The sequence below is a fragment of the Rosa chinensis genome, chromosome 4 (assembly GCF_002994745.2).
Source record: "Rosa chinensis cultivar Old Blush chromosome 4, RchiOBHm-V2, whole genome shotgun sequence".
Classification (NCBI taxonomy): Eukaryota; Viridiplantae; Streptophyta; class Magnoliopsida; order Rosales; family Rosaceae; genus Rosa; species Rosa chinensis.
In genome coordinates this window covers 8,241,267-8,265,695 of record NC_037091.1, presented here as the reverse complement: position 1 = coordinate 8,265,695, position 24,429 = coordinate 8,241,267, and the positions used below count along the sequence as shown (strand labels likewise).

The window sequence follows — 24,429 nt, the reverse complement described above, 5'->3', positions numbered from 1 at the left end:
GAGCTTTTGTCCTGATCCAAACAGCACAGCTCGTGCGGCGACTTCACTGGCCTAGTGGGGGTTTGCAAAATGGGCCGATAGAGTAACCCCTTCTCTAGTTTGAATTTTAATGTCTCCCGACTCCGCTGTAATTTGTCTACTGTTTTGTTGATTTGGTGTTCAAACTGGGCTACTCTTTGTGCCCTGGTCTTTTTTTTTTTTTTTTTGGGAAATGTGCCCTGGTCTTTGTCGAATAGGTTGAGAAGTAGGTTTCTGTATGTTGGGCCTCCCTTTGGTTTTCTTCTATTGGGCGGTTGAAACCACAGGCCTAGAGTTTTAATCAATTCACTATTTGTTGTGGACTTTATTAATAGTTCACCACAGGCCCAAATAATTTGGTCCTCACTGCCTGAGAGTATACACAAACTAAAAAAAGGGTTCTTTATACTCATAGCTGCAAAGTAAATCCGAGTACATAACATGACAAGCCTGAGTGAACATGGATTTGCATACATCCCCCATCTCCAAGTACTCGGACTAACCAGCAGTACTAGTTATTACACAGTACGTGATCACATCCACCTCTTTATTTTCATACACAATACATATTAATAACCAAACTAGGTAAGCATAAAATGCTCAATGCATGCATGCATGCCTCTCTTAGTTGGCTGTAGGAGGTTTGTGTGGTGGCTTGTGTGGCGGCTTATAGGGTGGCTTGTGTCCGTCATCCTTAACATCAAGTGGTGAGGACGTCGGTGGCTTCTTTTTGGGTGGTGGCTTCTGTGGTGGCTTGTGGGAGTCAGCCTCGTCATCAAATGGTGAGGAAGTCGGTGGCTTCTTTCCCGGCGGTGGCTTTACTGGTCCCTTAGGAGGCTTGCCGGCCAAAATGGGCCGTGGTTGAGCTACGTCCAAGTCCAGGGAAGCTGGAGGCTTGTGTGGTGGTTTGTGGGGAGGTTTCTTATGATCATCGTCGTGATCAGCAAGAGAAGAAGTGGTGGTGATCAGAAGCAGCACACCCAGTAACAGAAAAACCAGAAAGGATTTGGAGGACATTGTGCTTAGACTAGGGTGAGCTCAGTGAAGAGTTCTGGATGGTGCAAAACTTGTGTAGGGTGGAGGCCTTTTATAATGGTTTTTGCCTCTGTTGTGATGACTTGGGCTTCTGCAAGCAACTGGACAATATTATTTGGTAGTTGTTGTCCTTTATGGTAAATAAAAGTTGGCATTCAGGCTCTGTTTTGAAAGTATTGGACCACATGGACCCCCACCAATTACGAAATTGCAATAATGCACGTCCGAATTCCCAAACTTGAATATCATGCCGACTGAGATTTGGAAAAAAATTAGTTTGTATATATAGTTAGGGTTTAAATTTCTTTGAATCAATATATTATTTTAGAAATATCTAAGAGGTATGTGTTAAACAGCGACAAGCATGGCTCGTGGTTCACAATTGTACAGATACTGTCCTAACTTAATCATCTGATATGTGTTGGGTTTTAATCACAAAAAACCTCGGTACAATTGGGTAAGAGTCACCCACTTATAAGTTATATTTTATTTGTCACTGGAAATGTGAGATATTTCATCTCCAACACACTCTCTCACGTGCAACCTAACTCTAGGTCTGCACGTGAAATTAATTAACAATCCAATTCTCAATTTCCCACATTGGAAATTGGGACATATAACAATCCAAGGCCCAGACATTAGACACTTAGTAACAATCCAATCTGAATATTCTGATGGCAATATAAGGAACCCAAATTCGGGCCCATGACAATTAGAGACCCGCTATGATATCATGTTAAACAGTGACAAGTGTGGCCTGTGGCCCGCCATTGTACCGATATTGTCCAAACTTAACCACCCGATGAGTGTTGGATTTTAATCACAAAGGGTCTCGGTACAATTGGGTAAGAGTCACCCACTTATAAATTATATTTTATTTGTCACTTTTCTAATGTGGGATCTTTCCTCTCTAACAGTATGTAAAATATTTTTAAAATTAGTTTTTGCATACTGAATTCAAGTTGAATATATTTTGCCTCTTCTTCAGAGAAAGACGATCATGATAGGATTCGAACACATAACATTTTGTACTCAAAACCAACGCGCTACCAAGCTATGCTGCTTTCCTGAATTCGCACGAACCTCCTGATAATTTTCACAAATAAATAAGGGTCTTACTATTTGTACCCAGCAAAAATTTAAGTAATATTGGCCATGAAAATTTTGTCATAATCTTCCAGTATTACCCTCACATTTTCATAATTATTTTAAAAAAAATAAAACTCCATTCTTTCCACCTTCGCCTTTGACTAGCCGCCGATATCAATACTGCAAATTGTTTTAAGATCATAATAGTCTCATCATTCTAGTTGGACAAACGAATTAGCAGTATGCATGATTGATGATTCTCTGAAGAAATTAATTTATATTTATGTATGAAATATGAATGTATGAAATATGATCTTGATTAATTAAGGAGCAGTTTAAGTTTCTGGCTTCAAAAGATTGGGATTACACTAATGATCTGGCTAACCTCCAAGATCAAATAAAGAGAGAGAAAGAGATAAAGCTCAGAGAAATTTATATAGATAGAGAGACAATAAGAAGAGATGGAAGAAGGGCAATAGACGCCTGTATGATTTTCATCAAATGCTATGAAACTGATACAGAGATTATATTTGTTCCATGAAAAACAGTTGGGTGTTTGGTATTCTTGGTCAGGGTGTATGAGTTTGCTCGGTTTAATTAAAGAAAAAAAGTATTATAGGAAAATTTACTAGTATAATTATAGATTTTACAAATTTGTTGGATGTAAAAAATTTGTTGGGTGTACATAAATAGTTGCTGGGTATATTTGGAAAGATCCATAAATAATCTGTTTACTTTGCGCATGTTTTTCTAGAGTTGTTTTTTTTTTTTTTACCAATTAGGGTTCACCACCCCAGTTTTGTCAAAGGAGCGACCCCATTTTTCACCTTGAATTGGTCAAAATATGCGAAATTTTTTTTTTTGTCAATATTTGAATTGACACTCAAAGTTTTTATCAAAAATTTCATAAACCTGAAGTATTGACATTTCCGTCATTTCAAACCATAATATATGACAAGTCATCGGATTCACAACTAGGCTTCGTAGAGTGTGGGGTAAAGAGTGTGACTCCTAATCCGGTCGAAATTTTTGACAATAAGCTGAAAGTTTTTCCAGCAGGAAATTTGCAATAAGCTCAAAAGCTCAGAGTAATCCCCTTCACTTTTATAGCAATATCACCAACGAAAGGTACTGTTAATTCATAATTAATTGATAGTGCACCAATTTGACTTTATTGTGGCTCATTTCCACACGGAATTGCAAAGATAAGTTTAAGAATAATAGAGACGATATCTAGTCGCAACATATAGCAAGATCTAGTAGTGTAACGGCCTCTTCCTAATTAAGCAAGATATAATATTATAATACTTATTAATTAATCAATTCCTGCAATAAAGATGATCGAGCAGATTTAAAGCCCGGGTTATGATATTTATGAGCAATAGGATATCACTATAAGCATGGCGAATATGCTTGCTCGATCCTTTTTGTTATACAAAAACAAATCAAGAGCCACTAAGAATTTATATGCATGCCTTAGATGATTAATTCTGGTACGTTTCTATTTTCACTTTTTACTTCTGGTGATGCAAAATCTGGACGTCGGCTCGATGAACATAAGCTTTGTTTGTGGTTTGATACATCCCAAAATCGATTCTTACTTACTCACTGGTAAGTGTCACCGTCCATAGTGTGATTTTGTGATTGTGATAGTGTGTGTGTGTAACACCTTCACTGAATCTGTCCATACTGTTATGGGCGTGATATGCTTTTTTAAGTTTCACCACTCATTCATAATGCATATACTTTGATCCCCACCAAGATGATCGCACACGTTTTCTTTTTGTTTATATAGGTTCAATAATTGCGCACAGTGTAGACTGCAACCCTATTAGGTTTCTGTTAATCTGCTCCGATTTATAGTTAGTTCCGAATTCTGATACCTAGCTATCAGTAGCTTTTGATGTGGTGATGAGAGAAATATCGAAGGTCTATCGCTAAAATTTCAATGTTTATAGAAACTATATATAATTTATGTAAAATTGCTCAAAATATGCTAAAAAGACAACAAGACAAATAATGAAAGATATATTGATAAAAGTAGTTTCAATATTGATAATACATGCATCTATGATTAGTATATAAAACTGATCAAAATAGACTTGGAACTAATTAACTTTGCTGAAACGAAGAACACAAATTTCGAGAATTGTATATATAATCAGTCATTGTTTGTGTTTGTCTTATCGACTATCTTGTTATTAAAATTGTCCACGACAACTAAACAGACAATATTTGTGAATTTTGTTGAAAAAGGAAGTAAAAAAATTGTTACTCAATAGCACGCTATACATATACTGATCTAATACATTCAAGGGCATTTGAATCATGGCTTTGAAAAGATTCTTTCATATTTTTGGAGCCTGGTTACCAATACTTACCCGTGTAACTTGTGTTCTTATTTGACATATGTGATGATGTCAAAACAGATCATACTGTATTCTGGATCAAACACCTAACTTTCTGCTAATCACACAGAGAAAAAAAATGCTGCTCTCATATTTCATGGACTTTTGATGGTCCGAAATTGAGTGTACATATATTGAGTTGTTTTCTGTCTTTAAGAGCAACTCTAATAGATTCTCTATATTTTGATTTTTCTCTACTTTAGGGAAAAATAAGTCTCTTTTGCTCTAACAGTTTCCCTATAACTATCCCTATTTTAGGGAAAATGAGGAAAGAGAAAACGAAATTCCCTATATTAATTTACAGCAAACTCTAAAATTTTAAAGAATAATATGGAGATTTTAGAGATTGTTGTAGAATAGGGAATCTGTTGGAGTTGGAGAAGAAAAAGAGGCAAAAACTTTGATTTTTAAAAGAGGCAAAGTTTGACTTTTGCTTCCGTATAACACAGAAATTATAGAGAAGTTGTTGGAGTTGCTCTAAATCCATCCCACATACGTATAAAAGATGGATTTATTTCAATATTAGTTGTCAGACTTGAGAAGAACTAACTTTCCAAACTAAACAACTTAAATTCGTGATGGTCATCAGTTTACTTATATTCCAACTAAGAGTCAAATTTCCCAACTTCCACTTACTTTTTTTTTTTTTTACAAAAATTATGATAAAAAGATTAAGACCCTTTCAATGAAAAAAAAAAGATTAAGACCCTTGTTACAAAAATGCATCTCTAAAAACCAGGGAGCCTTTGCCCCGAGAAGACTAATTTAGGACAATATTTTAATTGCGCATGAACTCTTCTATGATTTTCAGAAGAAGAAAGGAGCTAGAGGTGCAATGGCTGTTAAATTGGATTTAGAGAAAGCTTATGACTACTTAAATTGGAATTATCTTTTTACTTGCTTACAGAAGTTTGGTTTCCATCAAAACTGGATTGATCAAGTTAGGAATTGCATATCCTCAGTGTCTTTCTCCATTCTTCTTAATGGAGTCTCGCAGGGCCACTTCTCCCCCACACGGGGCATTAGACAGGGAGATCCGCTTTCTCCGTATCTGTTCATCCTGGCTATGGAACCTTTGATAAGGCAACTCAATAAGCTGGCTAGTACACATAAGTCCCAGGTAGGTATACTTTACTTTCCAATTGGTTTTAGAATTTCAAACCTCATGTTTACAGATGACTGTTTGATTTTTGCAAAAGCTACCAAAAAGGCTGCTAGGCAGATCGTTACTGTTCTGTCCTCTTTCTCTTTAGCCTCTGGTCAGAGAATTAATTTCCACAAATCTTCCCTGTATTTCTCATCTAATTCTCCAACTAGTCTTAAAAGGGACATTGTTAATATTCTCAACATTCAACAGAAAGCTACTATTGAAAAATATTTAGGAATTCATAACGTGATCTTTTAGAAGGATCCGCTCAACTCGAAAGAGCTTCTCCTTAAGATTACAAACAAGCTTGCAGGATGGAAAAAAGACACTCTCTCCAGAGCAGGTAGATTAACTTTAATCAAAGCAAATCTTCTCAGTATGCCAAATCATGTCATGTCTTGTTTTAAATGCTCTAATAAGGTCACGAACCATATAGACAAGCTTGCAATGAATTTTTTCTGGGGTACAAACTCTAGAGCATCACCGGTGGCTTGGAGCAAGGTTTGCACCCCCAAATCCTTGGGTGGATTGGGAGTTCGACCCACTGCCTATTTCAATAATGCTACAATTGCTAAGTTGGCTTGGAAATTACTAACTGACCAGGATAACTGGTGGACACAGATCATTAGGAAAAAGTATCTGAGGCAAACTACGTTTTTTAAAGCCAAGAAAAAACACTCCCATTCCCTAGCATGGAAAGGAATATTGGATATGAGGCAGCTTATTCTTAAGGGAATGAGATGGCTAGTAGGTAATGGTAAGTCGATTAAATTTTGGACTTTTAATTGGGTGTTTGACTTTCCCTTGATTGACTTTCTACCGAGGATGCAAGAACAAGTATAAACATTGATGAAACAGTGGTAGAGTACATTCATGACCATAATTAGAACCATGATAAATTATTAACGATTCTGGACCCAACTGTGCTGAACCAGATACAAGGTGTCCTGATTCCTTTTTTCGATCAGGAAGATGAGTGCATTTGGGGTCCTTCTATCAATGGTAAATATATGATTAAATCTGCTAATGGCTACAATTACCTGAAGTCAATGTTCATAATAGCTTAGATTTACTAAAGAAGCTCTGGAAGCTTAATGTTCACCCTAAGATTCAACTCTTTGGCTGGCTACTCTTCAGAGGTAGGCTTAAGACAAGGGATCAACTTTCCAGGTTTGGATATGTTGAGGACAATTCTTGTCCGATGTGTGACAATGAAAATGAAACAGCAGACCACTTATTTGGATGTTGTGAGTTCACAAAGGAAGTCTGGAGGCTTTCTATTCTTGATGATCTGCCTTGGAATGAAGGTTACCTTCAAGTCTTCAGGAATTTGTTTATTGAACAACCTTGTAACCGTGGCCTATTTGTCAAGCTCCTAACCCTATGCTGGCAAATTTGGAAGGCTAGGAATGATGTTATCTTCCGCGGAGTCATCTCTTACCCCAGATCTATTGTTGCAGCAGCAGCGACATTTCAAAACACTGAAGTTTAGGAAGCTCATCCCTCTGGTGGAGGCACTTCGCAAAACTCTATCCACACATCATGTGGCAGCCTCCAGCGACGGAAGCTGTGAAAATCAATTTTGACGGATCAGGACAAGGTTCTTCTATGACAGGGGGTTTTGTAATTCAGAATACGGAAGGTAAACCCCTGTACGCGGCTGCTAAAGGCTTTGGCAAAGCTACTGTCCTAATGGCTGAAGCTACTGCTCTAAGAAATAGCCTGGACTGTGCCTTGCGATTGAATTATCTCAATGTTCAGGTCGAAGGCGACGCCAAGATGGTTATTGATGCTGTCATGGGAAGAACACACCCCCTTGGAGGATCGCTAAAATTATTCAAGACATTAGACACCTTGCTTCTAGATTTACCACAATTTCCTTTAGACATATTTATCGAGAGGAAAATTTTGTCGCCGACTCTATTGCTCATCTTGGGCACTCCTCCTTTGACAGGCTTTTCTGGATGGACACTGTCCCTAGGAGTGCGTCTAATGCCCTTCTGTTTCATGTTGTAAACTTTGGTTGCCGAAGAGGCTTCCGTATTTAATATAGTCTTTTTGTATAAAAAAAAAACTTACTTTTTTTTAAAGAATCTCATCAGGACCACATTGATGATCGTTAAGGCATTGATAACTACCTTAAAGTTAGTACATTTCAGGTTAGACAGATTCAGTTCGTCAATTGATTTAAGCGAGTTAGACCAACTAAGAGTCAAATTTCCCAACTTCCACTTACTTTTTTTTTTTTTTTGAAAGAATCTCATCAGGACCACATTGATAATTGTTAAGACATTGATAATTGCCTTAAAGCTAGTACGGTTCATGTTGGACATATTCAGTTCGTCCATTAGTTTAAGCGAGTTAGATACCTTAATAATCATCAATTTGACTGAAAATTTGTAGAGATGATTTATACATTAATATCTAAAGACTGAACAGTCGAGATGTGGATATGTGACCAAAAAGTGATCCTAAACTCTAAATGTGCTCTTTAATTTCAAAGCTAAGCTCCAAATATATATATATATATATATATAACTTTCTATCTTTTCAATTTAGTTATTTCTCAAAATATGCTTCTATAGTCTTTATATTTGCAACAAATTGAACTTTATCCTTAATTTTTTACTATGCATGCATCACATTTATTATGGTACATTGATAGACTAAGTTATGTAATTCAAATAGAAAAAATATGATTTTTTTTTCTAAATTAATAAATATTTAGTTATGGATAAATTAATAAATTATCAATTCATCGATATATTAGTAACTCTTCTAAAATAATAATTTTGTTAGTGTGCCTATATTATTAATTTATGTTAATATATGTCGAAAGGTTGGAGAAACAAGAAAAGTAAAGGCACAACTACTCAACACATTTGGTTCAAGTTCGAACAAATCGACGATATTGCATCTGTATAGAAGTTTCCGATTATTGATCTGATATTATTTGAAATGCCCCGGTCCCGAAATTTGACTAAAGCATTATTACTGGCAGACACCATTCATATGCATTAGTTCTCTCGAGATCAGTAGAGAAGTTGTTGATGTATGAAGAGTGATTACTGAAGATCGTTCAAGTGAAGAAGGAAGAGAAGATTCAAGACAAACACTTCACCTAGTTAGTCTAGTAACTTTAGCCGAGTGTAGAGCTATTTGTGATTGTAATGAATCTTGTTCTTCATCACTAGTGGATTGATTTTGTTTTGGGTTCTTAAGAGTAAGAGCCCCGTAGTGTTTTTAATCTCAAATCGAGGTTTTCACTGCATAACCAAAGTTGTGTTGTTCTGTGCGATTTTCGGTTTTCTGCCTAGTAGGGATTGCAACGTATTTATCAATCCTCAATTTCCAGAAACACCTTTCTTCCTAGTATTTTCATTTGGAATTAGAGTGGATTATAAACCTTGTTAGTAGATCCAAGGACAAGATGGAACGTGAATGTGACAGAGCCTCTAGTTCCATAAATTGCATTCCTTTGTTTTATGGTGAAGATTACTCACAATGGAAGATCATGATGAAGGCATTCCTCTACTCTCAAGATGAAAATATGTGGAATATAGTGGAGACTGGATGAGAACACCCAACCAAGGGAGAAGCCTCAAAGAATGTAGAAGGGACATTTGCAAGAATTCTTAAGTCTGGGAAGGAATGAACTGAAGAGGAGGTTCGTGACAAAAATTATGATTTTAAGGCACAAAATTCATTGTTCACAACTTTATCCAAGAAGGAGAGGATGAGAATTAGCCATTGTGACACAATCAAGCAAGCATAGGATCTTCTTCAGGTTACTTACAAAGGCAATAAAAAGGTTAGAGGTCATAAGCTTCAGAGGCTTGTCTTGGAGTTTGAGAACATGTCAATGGGGAAAGATGAATCGATTGATGACTTTTATGCTTGTCTTTTGAATGTGACAAGTCAGTGTTACAATCTTGGTGATCCTTTTGAAGAGCATTGGATTGTCAAGAAAATCCTTAGGTCTCTTTTTTTAAAGTTTCAATCGAAACAGATAGCTACAGAGGAGGCTCAGGACTTGGACACTTATTCTCTTGATGAACTGATAGGTAATCTCAAAACCTTTGAGATGAGGATCAAGCCTAAGAAAAAGGTGAAAAATATTGCTTTCTCTTCTGTTAAATTGAATGATGTGGATGATAATGGTTATGTGGATTTTGCCTTACTAACCAAAGAGTTTAAACAATTTCTTAAAAGTAAAAATTCTTCTGGTAATACTTCAAAAAGTTTATTTGATCAAAAGAAAAACATTGTTGAAAAAGCTAAATGTTATGAATGTGGTGGTATTGGTCATATCTCTTCTGATTGTGGAAACAAAAAATATAGCTCATGATTTGGTGCTTAAATGCAACTTACGCTCAATAAGGGCATAGTCATCAAAGAATGGGAAATATTTGAACCCGAAATTATCGTACCACGGAAATTGAAAAGCTAACTCTAATCTTTGGTTACGCCGATTATTAAGTCACCAACAATTAACAAATAAACCTAGAAAAATAGCATCAAGCTATTTACATGCCCGGCTCAGAACAACCAAGCCTAAAATGGTCAAGAGAGCACACAAGTGAATGCGGAAACTCACAACCAAGTGGTATTGACAATGAAAATGGTTTATGAAGTTTGATTTTGATTGCAAAAAATAAATTGACAATTGAAAATTAATATTGCAACTAAAGATAAAGATAATAGAAACTAATCAAGAAATGGAAATTAGGTCACTAGGGTATCCTCCTAGCCAAATTCCATGCACAAGTATGTTTCGACAATGGTCAAACAATTCATAATGGCATCAAGAACCGTACCCATGGCTTTTCAAGGCTCATAGGTCATTAGATTCCTTAAAGGGTATTCCTACTCCAGATCAAGGGTCGTAGAAACTTAATTGGGACAATCTAGAGCCTTGTTAGGGCCTCTAGTTGCACCAAAATCAAAGAGTCCTAGAATCAAGGTTCCCAAGCTAGCCAATACGGCAATTGAAATTGGTATTGTAACTAACCATCTTCTAAACAAGTGTTCTAGCCATAAATTAGAGAAGTGATTAGGCCCCTTAATTTGTTCTAGACATGCTCATCTACACATTCAAGAGTTAATCAAGCTCCTAATCATGCATCTAAGCCAAATATTATAGAATAGAACATATGCCAAACACAAAATTAAAAACCATTAAATCAAAACATATTTATTACATTAAATTCATGCTAGGGCTCAAACCCTACCTTCCTAAATAGACTACTCACAACCCATCCACAAATCCACAACAAAATACATCAATTAAAGAGGTAAAGGTGAAGAGAGGTGGAAAGTAACAAGAATAAGTCACAAATTGCTATGGAGCAATTATGACAAGCCTTGATTTATGGCTTTCCACTTTACCCAATCTCAAATCTTGATACTCCTTGATGCTCTTTGAAATTTCTTGAGAAAGTGATGAAGATTTGGTATAGAGGAGTGAGAGAAATGAAAGAAAAATAAAAAAAGATAGAAAGAATGGTGGAATGGTGGTGTGCTTGATGGGAGAGGAGTGAATAATCTCGTTGCGACATCTTAGGATGAGAGAGTATATATAGAATGAACAATTGGGTTTGGAATTAATTGGTCCTCTGTGATGTAAGGCTGGAAGAAGAGAGGAGATGATGGAACACGTGTTAGAGTGTGATAGGAAGAGAGGAAAAAGGAAAGAAAAAAAAAAGAAAAGGAAAAAAAAAGATGAAAGACGTGCGCACGTGGGAAGGGAGAGAAGGATTCTGACGGTGAAGTCATGATGACATCAGTAAAGTCATTATTATTATTTTTCTTTACTTTTCTTTTCTTTTTCTTTCTTCTTCTCTCTTCTCAATGCACTTCCACATATACTATCGGAGACAATTAGATTCTACTCCCGTGATGGCGTTGACCATGGTTGACCCACATTGAAAATTTCGTCCTTTTGTCGGAAATTCCATTTTGCTTCAATTTCGAGCCAATTTGTCTCGGTTTCCACAACTCTGCTTATTTCCTATGAATAAATAAAAATAGATTAATTACATGATATTTAGCTCAAGGATTAACCTAATTCATGTGTTTAGGATGCAATTACGTGCATAAAAATGTGTGTAATAAGCTCATGACATAACAGGGCTCTTAAGTCAACTTGGAGTGATAATGAGGAGGATTCTCAAACTGAGAATGAAGAAGAGAACATAGCATTCACCTCCTCACTTCACCATGAGGCATCTGATGATTCCGACGGTGAAGGTGAGAGTTTTGATTTATCTGATGATGAGACTAATGATAAGTGCTAGGAATTGTATAAAGCTTCAAGAGTGAAGTGCTAGGAATTGTATAAAGCTTCAAGAGTGATGCTCAAAAGAAATCTTAAGCTTGAGAACGAGATTGAGCAAGTCAGAAAAGTAAAGGAAAAAGCCGAGTTAAATCTTGAATCATGTAAGGAAAAATGGGAAGGTGAACGCATTGGTTATATTAACAAAATTGATATTTTGCAGGATAAGATGAATTTCCAAAATTGGGAGGTGGAGCGTACTGAGTTGATTGACAGGATTAAAACCTTTTAGGTGGAAGTTAAAGCTCAATCAAATTTGAATGTCTCACTAACCTCTGAAATTGATAATTTGCAGGTTAAGCTTGAAGGAATAGGGTCAGATTTGGTTTCCAAAATGATTGGAATTGGAAAATCACACACCAACAATAAAGGGTTGGGGTATAAAGGTGCAAAAACAGAAGGCGTAAAAATCAATCATTCTAACTTTGTGAAAGGTATGAGCTCAAGTGTGCACTCAAGCTCATCAAATGACCATGTCCCCTAACTCTTCCTCAAAAGCCTAAATTTGATTTAGCACCTCCACCTCATCAAAGGAGAACTCAGGTAGGTTCTGACATTCACACATCTTGAGTCAACCAAGGTGTGATAAACTCTCCAACAATTTTATTCTCACGTGTCATCATTGTGGTAAAATAGGGCACATTTGTCCTAGATGTAATCTGCTCGGTAAGGAATCCCAAAAACTTAGGAAACAGAAGGAACTCAGCTCTATAGCCTCTATGCAAGTGAGCTGAAAGAGCATCTGAAGTTGATTAATAGGATTGCAGAGTGTATTGCAATCCCCAAAGAGAAGAATTTGAAGCTGAAGCAAATTTGGATTAAAAAAGGTTTTAATAATTGTTTTTCTGCTCATATGGATAATCTTGATAATATGCTTGAGTTTGCTTTTGTTCCTACTGAACACCAATTGGCTGATTCGTTTACTAAACCCTTAGACACAGCTCGATTTAAATCACTTAAAAGCATCATTGGTGGGTGCTTTAAGTATTAACACTCTCATTTCACTTGATCCATTCTGCATGCATTCGTAATATTGTATGATCTCATAGTAGTATAGGTGCATTGCTCTTTTTATTTCTGCATTTTTATTTTTTGCTTTCTGGAAAATCAGGATTGCATGTGTGGTTTGTATCCCAACGTGTCTAATAGATTAAATTGAACTTAGATTGACAAGTGTTCTAATACTTTTCTTAAATCTGATTGTGATGACTTGAACAATATGTTTTGAATTGGTTCTTGCATCACTCTGCAATCTTGAGCATGAATAATATATTCTTCATCACTTTGTATTCTCACATGTACACATTTACACCTTTGTGGTCGTCTTGGTTGATTTGATCTTAGTTCACACATATGGAGTGGGTAAATATTGTTGTTGCTCCTTGTTAAAAAGGTACAGATTTTTGGAGCAAAGCCAAGCTATTCCCAAAGTAAACAGGCCTTGGTCATAGTGAATGATATGAGGTTTGGGAAGAAAAGGGAATGGTTTGGTCATCCCAATGGATTGTGAAACTATTGACTTGAGTTGATGTGTCCTTTGGGATGTCCTTGTTATATCTAGTACCTAAAGTCAACTGATTTGGGAGTTGCTGGCATAAAACTTGTTACATAAGTCTTAGTTTTCTTGTGAAAAAAAAAAATGGTGAAAATTTCATAATGTGTGAAAGTCAAAAAGGAAAAATATTGTGCCCAAGGGGAGATTTAAGTTGATTGTGATTATTTTGTCGCTTTTTATGTGTGTTCTATTTTCTCTGATTCTGAGATTCTTGCACACCCCACTTTGAGCTATGTTCACTTACACAACAAAGGTACAGAATACTCGATCATCTTCTTGCTTACTTTGTTGTTGTCAAAAACTCTTCACTCATGTGACCTTATCTTATTGCTTTCATGTTTGAGGATTGGTGCTAACACTCTTGCCTAAAAGGCTATGCGTTTGCCTCTGTCAGTTGTACAAGGATACAAACTCACTGGGTGTTTGCATTTCATTCTTGCATCTTTCATAACATGATCACACATAGGGGGAGTATTGATACTTGGACTATCTTCCTCCAGGGCTGGTCCTCAGCTTTTTTATGCCTTAGGCAAAATTTTTTGTGTGTGCCTAACTAGCTTAAATGGACATGTAATGATTCTTACAAAATGTCATATTCTAAATTCTTTTTGCAGGGGTTTGGAACCCAGTCAAGTTGGGCAGCTCATCCCCACACCGATTTTATTATATAAAGAAACATTATACAATGGGGGGGACATAAAACCAAAACCCCATATAAAAAAGATTACAAATCATCTAAAATGATGCCTTCTTGCATTTCTTGAAGCAAAATCATCAATTATCTTCTCATAGTCAACATTTACCATATATTTCTTTCAATGGTTAAAATACTTTAGCATAGAACAATAAAACTTGGAAATCTGGAATCAGCTTTTTTCCTTCTTGTTTTTTCTTTTCTGATCGAGACTGACTTACAAATCCAACTTCTAATTGCACCTAATATTAAAAAGTGAAAACCAATGAATGAGCAGGTTGTTAGAAATCAAAATTGGGTGTTCTTCAGTTTTGATATCTAATGTTCAACGGTTACTCAATTGCCAATTGCCAGAATAATTCATCATCAAGAAGTCCATGGAGAAAATAAAATGAAAACTTGTAAATTGGATTCAAGTCGTTCTGTAAAATTTTTGAGTAATCAATAACCACATCCGACTATAACTAGAATAGTATATGAGAGAAACTAAAAAATACACAAAAAAGAAGCTGCACTTACCGGACAGAATTTCTTGACCATTAGTCATTAGATGAGCGTCACTTCAATCGTCTAAGCATACTGGATCCGATGCTTTGGCTGTTGCAGAACGAGTGCTCATCAGCAGGGCAGGTCCTGAATTGAAGAACACCCAATACAAATCAAAATTAGATATCAAAATTGAAGAACACCCAATACCAATCAAAATTAGATATCAAAATTGAAGATTTGAAGAACACCCAATACCTATTTTGATTTGTACCTCAGCCTACATCGATCGAAAGCTGAAAAATTCGTATGATCACCGTAGGATAACAGAAACATAGAGAGGAGAAAGATTGGGTGATGGATGAGAATGAACTGAAGAATTGAGTAACCATTGAAACCAATTTAAAGAAAAAATTTGCAGGGTTTCAAGGTTTGGGACTTGGGAGAGAGCAAGAGACGCTTGATAATCAATTTTGTTCCTGTTGGGCACTGGAAGAAGAAGAAGAAGAAGAATGAGAAGTAAAGATGGATTACGCGTCTAGAAATCAGATTTTTTTTTTTTAACACTTCCCACTCTATACATATATAATTAATTAATTATATATAATTAAATATATATTATATATTAAATCTTATGGTTGAAATCTGGTGCCCCCAATATGTTGGGCCCTAGGCTGTCGCCTATAGTGCCCATAGGCAAGGCCGGCCCTATCTTCCTCTACTTGATTCTTCTTGGGCTAAAGTCTATTGAACAACATCTACTGGTGATCCTCCTTTTGCATAGCTTCCGCTACTCGTTTAAGTAGCCTTTGTCATTTCCAGATAAAAAGGGGGGTGATATTGGTGAATTTGATCAACTCGTGATTTGATTGTTTAAGTCTTTTGATAATTGATCTTGAAATTGTGTTGACATTCCTATGCCTTACCTTTAACTTGCTTTTTACAAGGTGTGTTGATAAGTGTTTCAGGAAAGGTATATTGCAGATGGAATGTGATGATTCTCAAATACTTGTTGAGGGGGAGTTTGATTAGTATAGGATTGTTTTGTATAAGAATGCCAAATGAGGAGATTGTAACTACAAAAGTTTGTATGTCTTGAGTATTGGCATTTTTATACAAAAGCAAGTGAAGCATTCTATCACAATTTTTCATTGGAAGCTGGAAAGAAAGACTTTAATTATGATCTCGTAGAAATTTCAGGTAAATGCATCTCATGCACATGTTGCAATCCCCGAGTCAATCCTACGTTTTACGGAGTTCGATTTTGGAAATTATCTTTCGACTTTTAAATATTATTTTACAAAGATATTTTCTATCTGTTAAAATCGTACCAATTGTTTCTCTACCAATGGAGGGGACGGAAGAGTTCAAGGTTTGTGACATTATCGATCATGATGATCAGGAATGGTGTTTACCAATGATTTATGATCTTTTCACGGTGGAAGAAGCTGCCCTCATTGCCAATACTCCTCTTAGTTTGAGAGAAACAAATGATAGATATATGTGGCATTTTGATAACATGGGTCCTATTCAGTGAAGAGCGGCTATCATATTGCCAGAATCACTGCTAGGCTCATGGAGCACGCATCGTCTTCTTCCGAAATTGTAGGCACAACTGGGCAGTTTTGGAACAAGGTTTGGAGGTCAAATGTTCCCCCTAAGGTCAAATCTTTTATCTGGAGGCTTTGTAGAGAAATTCTCCCAACAAGGACAGCGCTATCACGTAAGGTATCTCTTACTATGCTAGAGTGTGCTTTCTATGAAAGGGACGTAGAGACTTGCATGCATCTGTTTCGTGATTGCCCAATTACATGTAGCTTTTGGGCCCACAACCGCATCCACTTGAAGATTCGGTCTTTCCCAGCCACTTATGTGTTTGATTGGATTATTGCTATTATGGAGTCTCTTTCTCAGCATGAAATTGAGGTTTTCTTTGTGTCTTTATGGGCCATATGGTGTGAGAGAAACAAGGTGGTTTGGGAAGGTGGTGATTGTAACCCAATACACATGTCTGTTTGGGCGTTGAAGCTTTTGGAAGATTATCAGCGAATTCATGTCAAGTCTGCGAAGCAGGGGAGACGGCGTCCTCCGGCTAAGTGGAGCTGTCCTCTGAGGGGAGGACTAAAAATCAATGTGGACGGGGCCTATTGTGCTACTAGCGGCCATGGAGGAGTGGGGGTTATTGCTAGGGATGCGGAGGGACTTTGTGATGCAGCCTTGGCAAGACATATACCATATGCACGGTCTGCTTTGCATATGGAGGCTGAAGCAATGCGTGCTGGTCTTCTTATAGCCATACATGAACAATGGAGTGATGTGGAGCTTGAGAGTGATAGTGCTATAGCGATGACTGCCCTTGCAAAAGAAGGGGAGGACTTGTCTGATGTCGGTGCTATATTGAATGATTGTCAGTCTTACTTACAAATTTTTAGTTTTATTTCCCTTAGACATGTGTTCCGTGAAGCAATTAATGGTGTTGCAAATAGACTTGCACACCTTGCTAGTATATCCGAGATGGATGATTATTGGGTTGAGGACACTCCTGATATTATTCAGGATGTACTTATTGAGGATGGGTGTATTTTCTCACGAGGTCTAGGCTCTATGTCTCCCTCGTTGTACTCTCAAACTTTTATTAATAATAATATAGGGAGGATGACCACTACTCCAACCTACCGGGAGACCCATGCCCATTTTCAAAAAAAAGAATCGTACCAATTGAAGTCCTAATTGATTTAGGATTTATTTATTTCAATTGGAAATCTTTTATTAAAAGATCATTCCTATTAGGAAATAAATTAGGTTAAAGTCTTGATTGTTGAGGATTTGTTTTCTTCTCCATATATTCGGAAAAGTAGTATTCATCTGTATGGCGAGCCGAATGGGTATACCATAGCGCCGTAATATTAAGCCAATAGGGGCTCGATACATCATAGACGTATCGTAGACCTACCAACTTAATACTACAAGGCCTTTTGAAATACAATTTTTTTTTTTTTTTAGAAAATAAGAGACAAATAAAACTTTTAAGAAATGACTTTTGATCAACAACCCAATATTCAAATTAACAAGTCTGGAGATATTTTAAAATAAAGTAGGCAAATGCACTATGACGCCTTAGGGCTTACATCATAACCGAAATAATAGTAGGTTAACCGCAACAATAAAGCATAGAGTGAGGCACTCTCCCAGGTAGGCGGACCTCACAGAATTCAACTGAGTTCAACATTGAAAGGAAATCGAGTAAATTGATAGTGTACCCAAAAGGGAAGGACTTCAAGCAACAGAGAAAGCAATACACAGACTCGGCCAACGACCCACTTCTAATCCAGATCGTCCGGAGTGACCTCGTTGTAACCTGAAATGTAGGGTGAGCATTTTGTCCTCGCTAGCCCAATAGGGGCCGACCTAACCTTAGTTAGGTTTGAAAACTAATAAGTAAAACATACCTACTAGGATATAGATTGTGCGCATTTGTAAAATCGAGTAAAACAAATGCAAACAAAAACAATCGTCGTCGTCTTTTTCAGAAAATCATATGCAGCATGCTTCACACCACTTGGAGCTCCGAGATACTTACTTGCCGGCTAATCTAAAAAAATGGGTGACCGACTGGTTCGTCATTCTTTGAGAACTAACCAACTACTTTGTAGTCCTTGTGACTACAAGTAGCGAAAGTGTCCATTTCTTGGCCTGAGTGTCCTATGACTGGTTCACCGTCGGTACTTACATTTCCTCGACCCACATAGGAGCACAGCCCCCTCCGGAGGTTCACGGTTATCGACACAGTGGGATGACTAGGAATCAACTCGTCTAAGTCCCATTCACTTTCAGGTCACAAGTACAAACATACAGTGGGGTACAGTATCTCAACATGCAAGTCTAGCCTTAGTTTTCGTACTTAACAATTATCAGTTATGAAAACACAGATATCACGAGGCATCGACTAATGAACAACCAAAAACATACTTACAAGCAACATATTATTATACTAGAGCATTCCACATATATAGAAAAGTCTCTAACAAGGAAGGGACAACTCACCCTACCTGGAAATGCCGGCGTATTCCACACTCCGATGTTTTCCGCTTAAGCTTCCTTAACGATCGTGTTTCCTGAACCATTACTTAGTTTGTAAGTAATTATCCTGGTAAACATCGTGATTAAATCTAAGTAATCGTGCATATTAAATCCTTTTTATTTTAATGAGACTATTTATTATTTCTTTCAACTTTTACATAGTTGGGAAACTAACTTTTTTCTTAGAAAGAAAAACATCCTTATCGCTCCATTAAACTATCGTCAATCTGAGCGACTAAAGTCAAGTTGATCCTCGTGTTTTATGAGGTCGGTCAACCTTGGTCAACCCTTGGAGTTAACGTTTGACATTTGACTTTGACTTCTGATTTTTGACCAAATACCCCTTTATTTACCATTATTTATTATTTATTTAAAAAAATAAATAAGTAAATAATTATAAATAAAGTTTTATATCTACTTTTACCCTTTTTCACCTTTTTACTTTTACCGTGATTTTTATCGCGTCACTTTCATTTTCACCTTTTACCTTTTTCATTGATTTTACCTTTACTTTCACCTTTTTCACTTTTTACCACTTTACCACGGTAAAACCCCTTTAATTCATCTTTTACTCATTTCTGTTATAAAACTAGAGAATATGAAAGAGATAGAATAGAGAAACAAAATGTAGGAGGAGGTAAAAGTGTCTATTTCATTCTCATTAGACCCCTTTATATAGGAGTAATGTTTACATCATAAGGACATAACTAATGAGTCTTTACAGTGGACAGCCACATATATATAATATTTATAACACTCTCCCTTGGATGTCCACCACTAAATGATATGGTGTTGGACGCGCTTAATGTTGTCTCGTCAAAAACCTTGCCAGGTAACAAAAACCCAGTGGGACAAAAACAACCCTGGTCGAAGGAGAAAAAGAGTACAACGCGCATATGTCATTGGTAGCATAATTTTGAATGCTCCCCCTGATTGTTGCAAGCTTCAATCATGTATGTAATAAAATATATGCACCATGTATATTAGATATGGTGTGTCGATCACATAGGTGAGACTATGTGTGCTTTGCATAAAGGGAACTCATCATGAATTGCAATTCCTGCAAAAGTTGGGGCATTACCAATAACTATGATGCTCTTAATGAATCTTACCTGACATGATAAGAGTAGAACCAATTTCATTTGCTTAAATTATAGATAAAAATATTAGCAAAGAATAACAATATAAAGGAACAACAATTGACACATTTACCTTTATCCGAGCATTGAAATTTAAGTAACATACTTAGCTATAAATATCAATTTGTGTAATTGATAATTTCATATAGGCTCAATATGAGCTTTAGACAAATTCATAACTTCGCGAAAGTTAGAATATGTTGCAACATTATGAGTATGATTCGAATTCGATTTCTTAGTCTTGTCATAGTACTCATTGAGGTAATAAGTCATTTTGACCATAATTGAATGAGTATCTATGAGCTTTAGACTTTTGATTCCATGAGTGAGCTTTAAGCTCATTCATTTATGGACTTGCCTTTGGCAATATGAATCGGTCAAGGATTTGATTAAGCAATATGCTTATAATGACACATAGGATTTGGGGATTTGCTTTTAGCAATTTTCCTTCAAGATTTTTATAATAATCATGACAGCCTGCTATAAGCGTCTCATCAATATAATAGCTATATGTAACACTGTACTTATAGAAAAGTTGTCGCTTGGAGAAGAATGATAAGTCCCATGTCTCTATAAAGAGACTTGTGTCATAGTGATTTTAATTCACTAGAATGAACACCCTCTTATATTTTAGGAGTTATAAAGTCCAAATATTTCATCACATTTCCAATAATCAAATTCATTGGAATTGTCTCTTTCCAATTTGGCCAATATTATAATTTGTTGACGTACACATCGAAACGTGCTATAGTATACAGCCCCTGATGATTTTCAGTAGCGCTACTATAGATGAGATATCATCAAATTTCAATCTCACACATTCATATATGCATGCATTAGCTATAATAAGCTTTGTTGATATCAAGTACTCATTCCTCTTTTAGGAATGTATTGTCTCTTTAGGACAAATTAATTAGAGAATGTGGATCTTTGTATAACCTCACGAAGAGTGTTATAGGGCTTGTATAATATTCCCTTAAAGGGAGATTAAAACATTGGACTAGGTGGATATATCCCACATAATGCACGCCGTTACAATAGTGTTTCCTCCCCCTAACGGCGGGAAGACCATCTAGGTTGACCATTCGCAAAATATGCATGCAAAAAATTTGGATTGGAAATCCATTGGTGGGTGGCGAGTCCAAATCAATTTTTAGGTCAAAAACTTGTCTTTAATAAGTGTCACTTTCTCAATTTCTCATAATTGATTGAGACTTTTTGTTAAGATAATAATAAGACATGGTGGATAAATATCACACACCAATTCATATCGTTTTTCATAATATTTCTCCCCCTAATGACGGGAGAATTGTCTTATTAAAGTGACAACTCGCAGATATGCGATAAATTATAATACCCTTATTAGGAAGGTATGCAACTGTTGTTGTATTATACAACAGTAAAATATGTATGTATATGAGTCTACATGACATAGTAGATAAAATAAAGACACATGTCACGCCAAAATAATTTTTATTTGGCTCAATGAAATTTTTAATTCATGATACTGTATACTCATAGTTGATTAATACAACATAAAGTAGGTGGAAATTTCATCACCAATATATGCAGTGGTATTCCATATATGTAACATAATATGAGCTCAATTGGAGTCGGCCATCAATCAAGATCTGCAGCTCTTGAGATGATTGTTACCTTAGCTTTTGGAAGCATCAATTGTGAAAAATTATCAACAATTGCAATAGATCATGTCCATAGTTGCATTATATGCATGCAAGACAACTATGTTTGTCATTATATTTATCATGAACATTCATGGTTCAAATTGAATTTATTAATGAACACGTTGTTCATATTATTGTTTGACACTGAAAACAAATGTCAAAATTATATACTCCAAATAGTTATTATCGTGCTCCAGATAGAACAATGGTTTTCTGGTGAGCAAATCGATCAGCCAATGCTTGCTAAATCTCAAGTGGATCTTTCACCGTAAGGTAATCATCTTTTAGGATCTTATCAAGATGATAACGCAAGAAAATCATAGGCTTGGCGGGATCTTGCACAGATGACTTATTGTCAACTTTGATGGCATTTCCAAGGTTTTTAGCCATAAGGTGAATTTCAGCATCAAATAGTTCTTGCCAAAAATTTTAAGAGGATCAAAGTCCAATTTTGTTAGATGCGTCATCTTTCTACAAAGAGAAAAGATGAGATATATTAGGATCCATAATTATTAGAACAATATGTTCTATGAAAAATTCATATACGAAACAAAGGTTTCGAAGAGTTCATAAATATGAACAATGGATCCCATAGGGGACACACGAGAAAAATATTCGTGTGATGTCTATAGAACCATAGGTTCTAAGACTACTCGGTCAGAGGACTCGAGTTTTGAGCAATGGAACATGTAGTTCTCATTGTCGTATATGAAATATAAATTTTCAACAATTATATTATATAAAAGATACATACAAATATATGTAAATGATCGCATAAAGAAAATTGATATTCATCTAGGAGAGAAAGAAGAAAAACTCATAGATCATTAGCCTTGGTCATAAGCAACTATGTTGCACCATAAGGCTTGCGGATCATCATGGAGTTCAAAGAAGAAGAAGAAGAAAAATAAGAGCAAATTCGTGCTGATAACGTGTTATAAAACTAGAGAATATAAGAGAGATAGAATAGAGAAACAAAATGTAGGAGGAGGTAGAAGTGTCTATTTCATTCTCATTAGACCCCTTTATATAGGAGTAATGTTTACATCATAAGGACATAACTAATGAGTATTTACAGTGGACAGCCACATATATATAATATTTATAACAATTTCTTTATTTTTTTCTTCCAAAATGAAGACTTTTATTTTCTTCTTTCCTTTCTTTTTTTTTCTTTTGGTCAAAATTACACAACAAAAACTACCAAAATCTTCAATACAAATTACCAACACTTTGAAAACTAAACTAATAAATCCTCCTCAAAGATCCCACTTTCACAATTTTCCACCAACAAAAATAACTCAATAAAATTCAAAATGAACAAAACAAACTCCAAAAATTCAAGGCTTTGTCCAAAACCCAATCCTTACCCTTTCTTCTCCAAAAGCTCACAGCCTCTGTTCCTCCTTAGCCTTCTTCACCTACAAATCCGTCCAAAAATTAACACCACAACCAAAAAACTCAAAACAAGGTTGCATGGAATAGATCCTTACCACAAATCCTTGCCAAACTAGTAGCCTAACCTCATAGTTTAAGGGAAAATCGGGTTCATGCACTAAAATCACAAATGAAAATCAAAAACTCAAATTTGATAAGAAATAAGTATAGATCGGAGGAATAGAGGCTATATTAGGAGGGAGATTACCTTGGTTTGAACTTAGGATGAAGCAATCACAAAAACCCCTCAAGTTAATTTCGAGTTCTAGGGTTTTTGGATGATTTAATGGCTAAATCTCACAATTTTGGCTTGAGAAATGGATAGAGGGAATAAAGAGGAGAAAATCTAGAAATTTTGGTGTTGATTGGAGTACCGGCAGTGGCGGCCGGCAATGCAAAGAGAGAGAGATAGTGTTGGATGAGAGAGAGGGAGAGCTGGAGAGAGAGAGAGAGAGAGAGAGAGAGAGAGTGAAGTGAGGAAAATGAGGTTTGGATGCTAGGGTTTGGTGATATGAGACTTAAATACTTCCCCCTTTAATTAGTGTGAAAAGTCTAATTTGTCCTTCCTTTTGGGCCAAGTGGGCTTGACTGCTCCCATTTTCTTTTTCTCTTAATTTCTCTTAAGCCCACTTCAAAAAGACCACTCCAAATATCCTTATTTTCCCGACACTTCACTGAATCCTTTCGGGAAAATTTTCCGAGCTTTTCCAAAGCCTCGGTACTTCAAGAAAAGTTTCCTAGACTCAAATTGGATTTTCTCTAAATTCTTAATCCTTTAAAATAGCCTCATAGTCTTACCTAAGCGCGAATACTTTTATACCTTACAAATACATAGTCCCATACGTTGTACGACAAAATAAAATAAACAAGAAAAAGTACAGGTGTCTATACTATTTGTGCATGACTTTGACTCAATAATTATTGTGCATCATAGAAGTCTTTGAAACACTTGTTCCATGCCAAAGTGTTTCATTGTTCATTCATTCATATGCATTGGTTCTCTGGAGATTAGTAGAGAAGTCGTTGATGCAAGAAGAGTGATTATTGAGGATCATTCAAGTGAAGAAGAAAGAGAAGATTCAAGTCAAACACTTTACCTAGTTAGTCTAGTGACTTTAGCTGAGTGTAGAGCTATTTGTGGTTGTAACGAATCTTGTTCTTCATCACTAGTGGATTGATTTTCTTTTAGGTTCTCAAGAGTAAGAGCCCCGTAGTATTTTTAATCTCAAATTGAGGTTTTCACTGCATAACCAAAATAGTGTTGTTCTGTGTGATTTTCGATTTTCTACCCAGTAGGGATTGCAACATATTTATCAATCCCC

The 24,429-nt window shown here is 36.1% G+C and overlaps 1 protein-coding gene across 1 annotated transcript; it reads right to left on the bottom strand.

Annotated features, from left to right (window-relative positions):
• Positions 1–642: 642 nt before the first annotated feature.
• On the bottom strand, positions 643–1,035 carry LOC112198732 (early nodulin-12A). The gene has a single exon (XM_024339853.1). It carries the CDS (start codon positions 1,033–1,035, stop codon positions 643–645), a length of 393 nt encoding a protein of 130 aa, XP_024195621.1.
• Between the last annotated feature and the right edge of the window lie 23,394 nt (positions 1,036–24,429).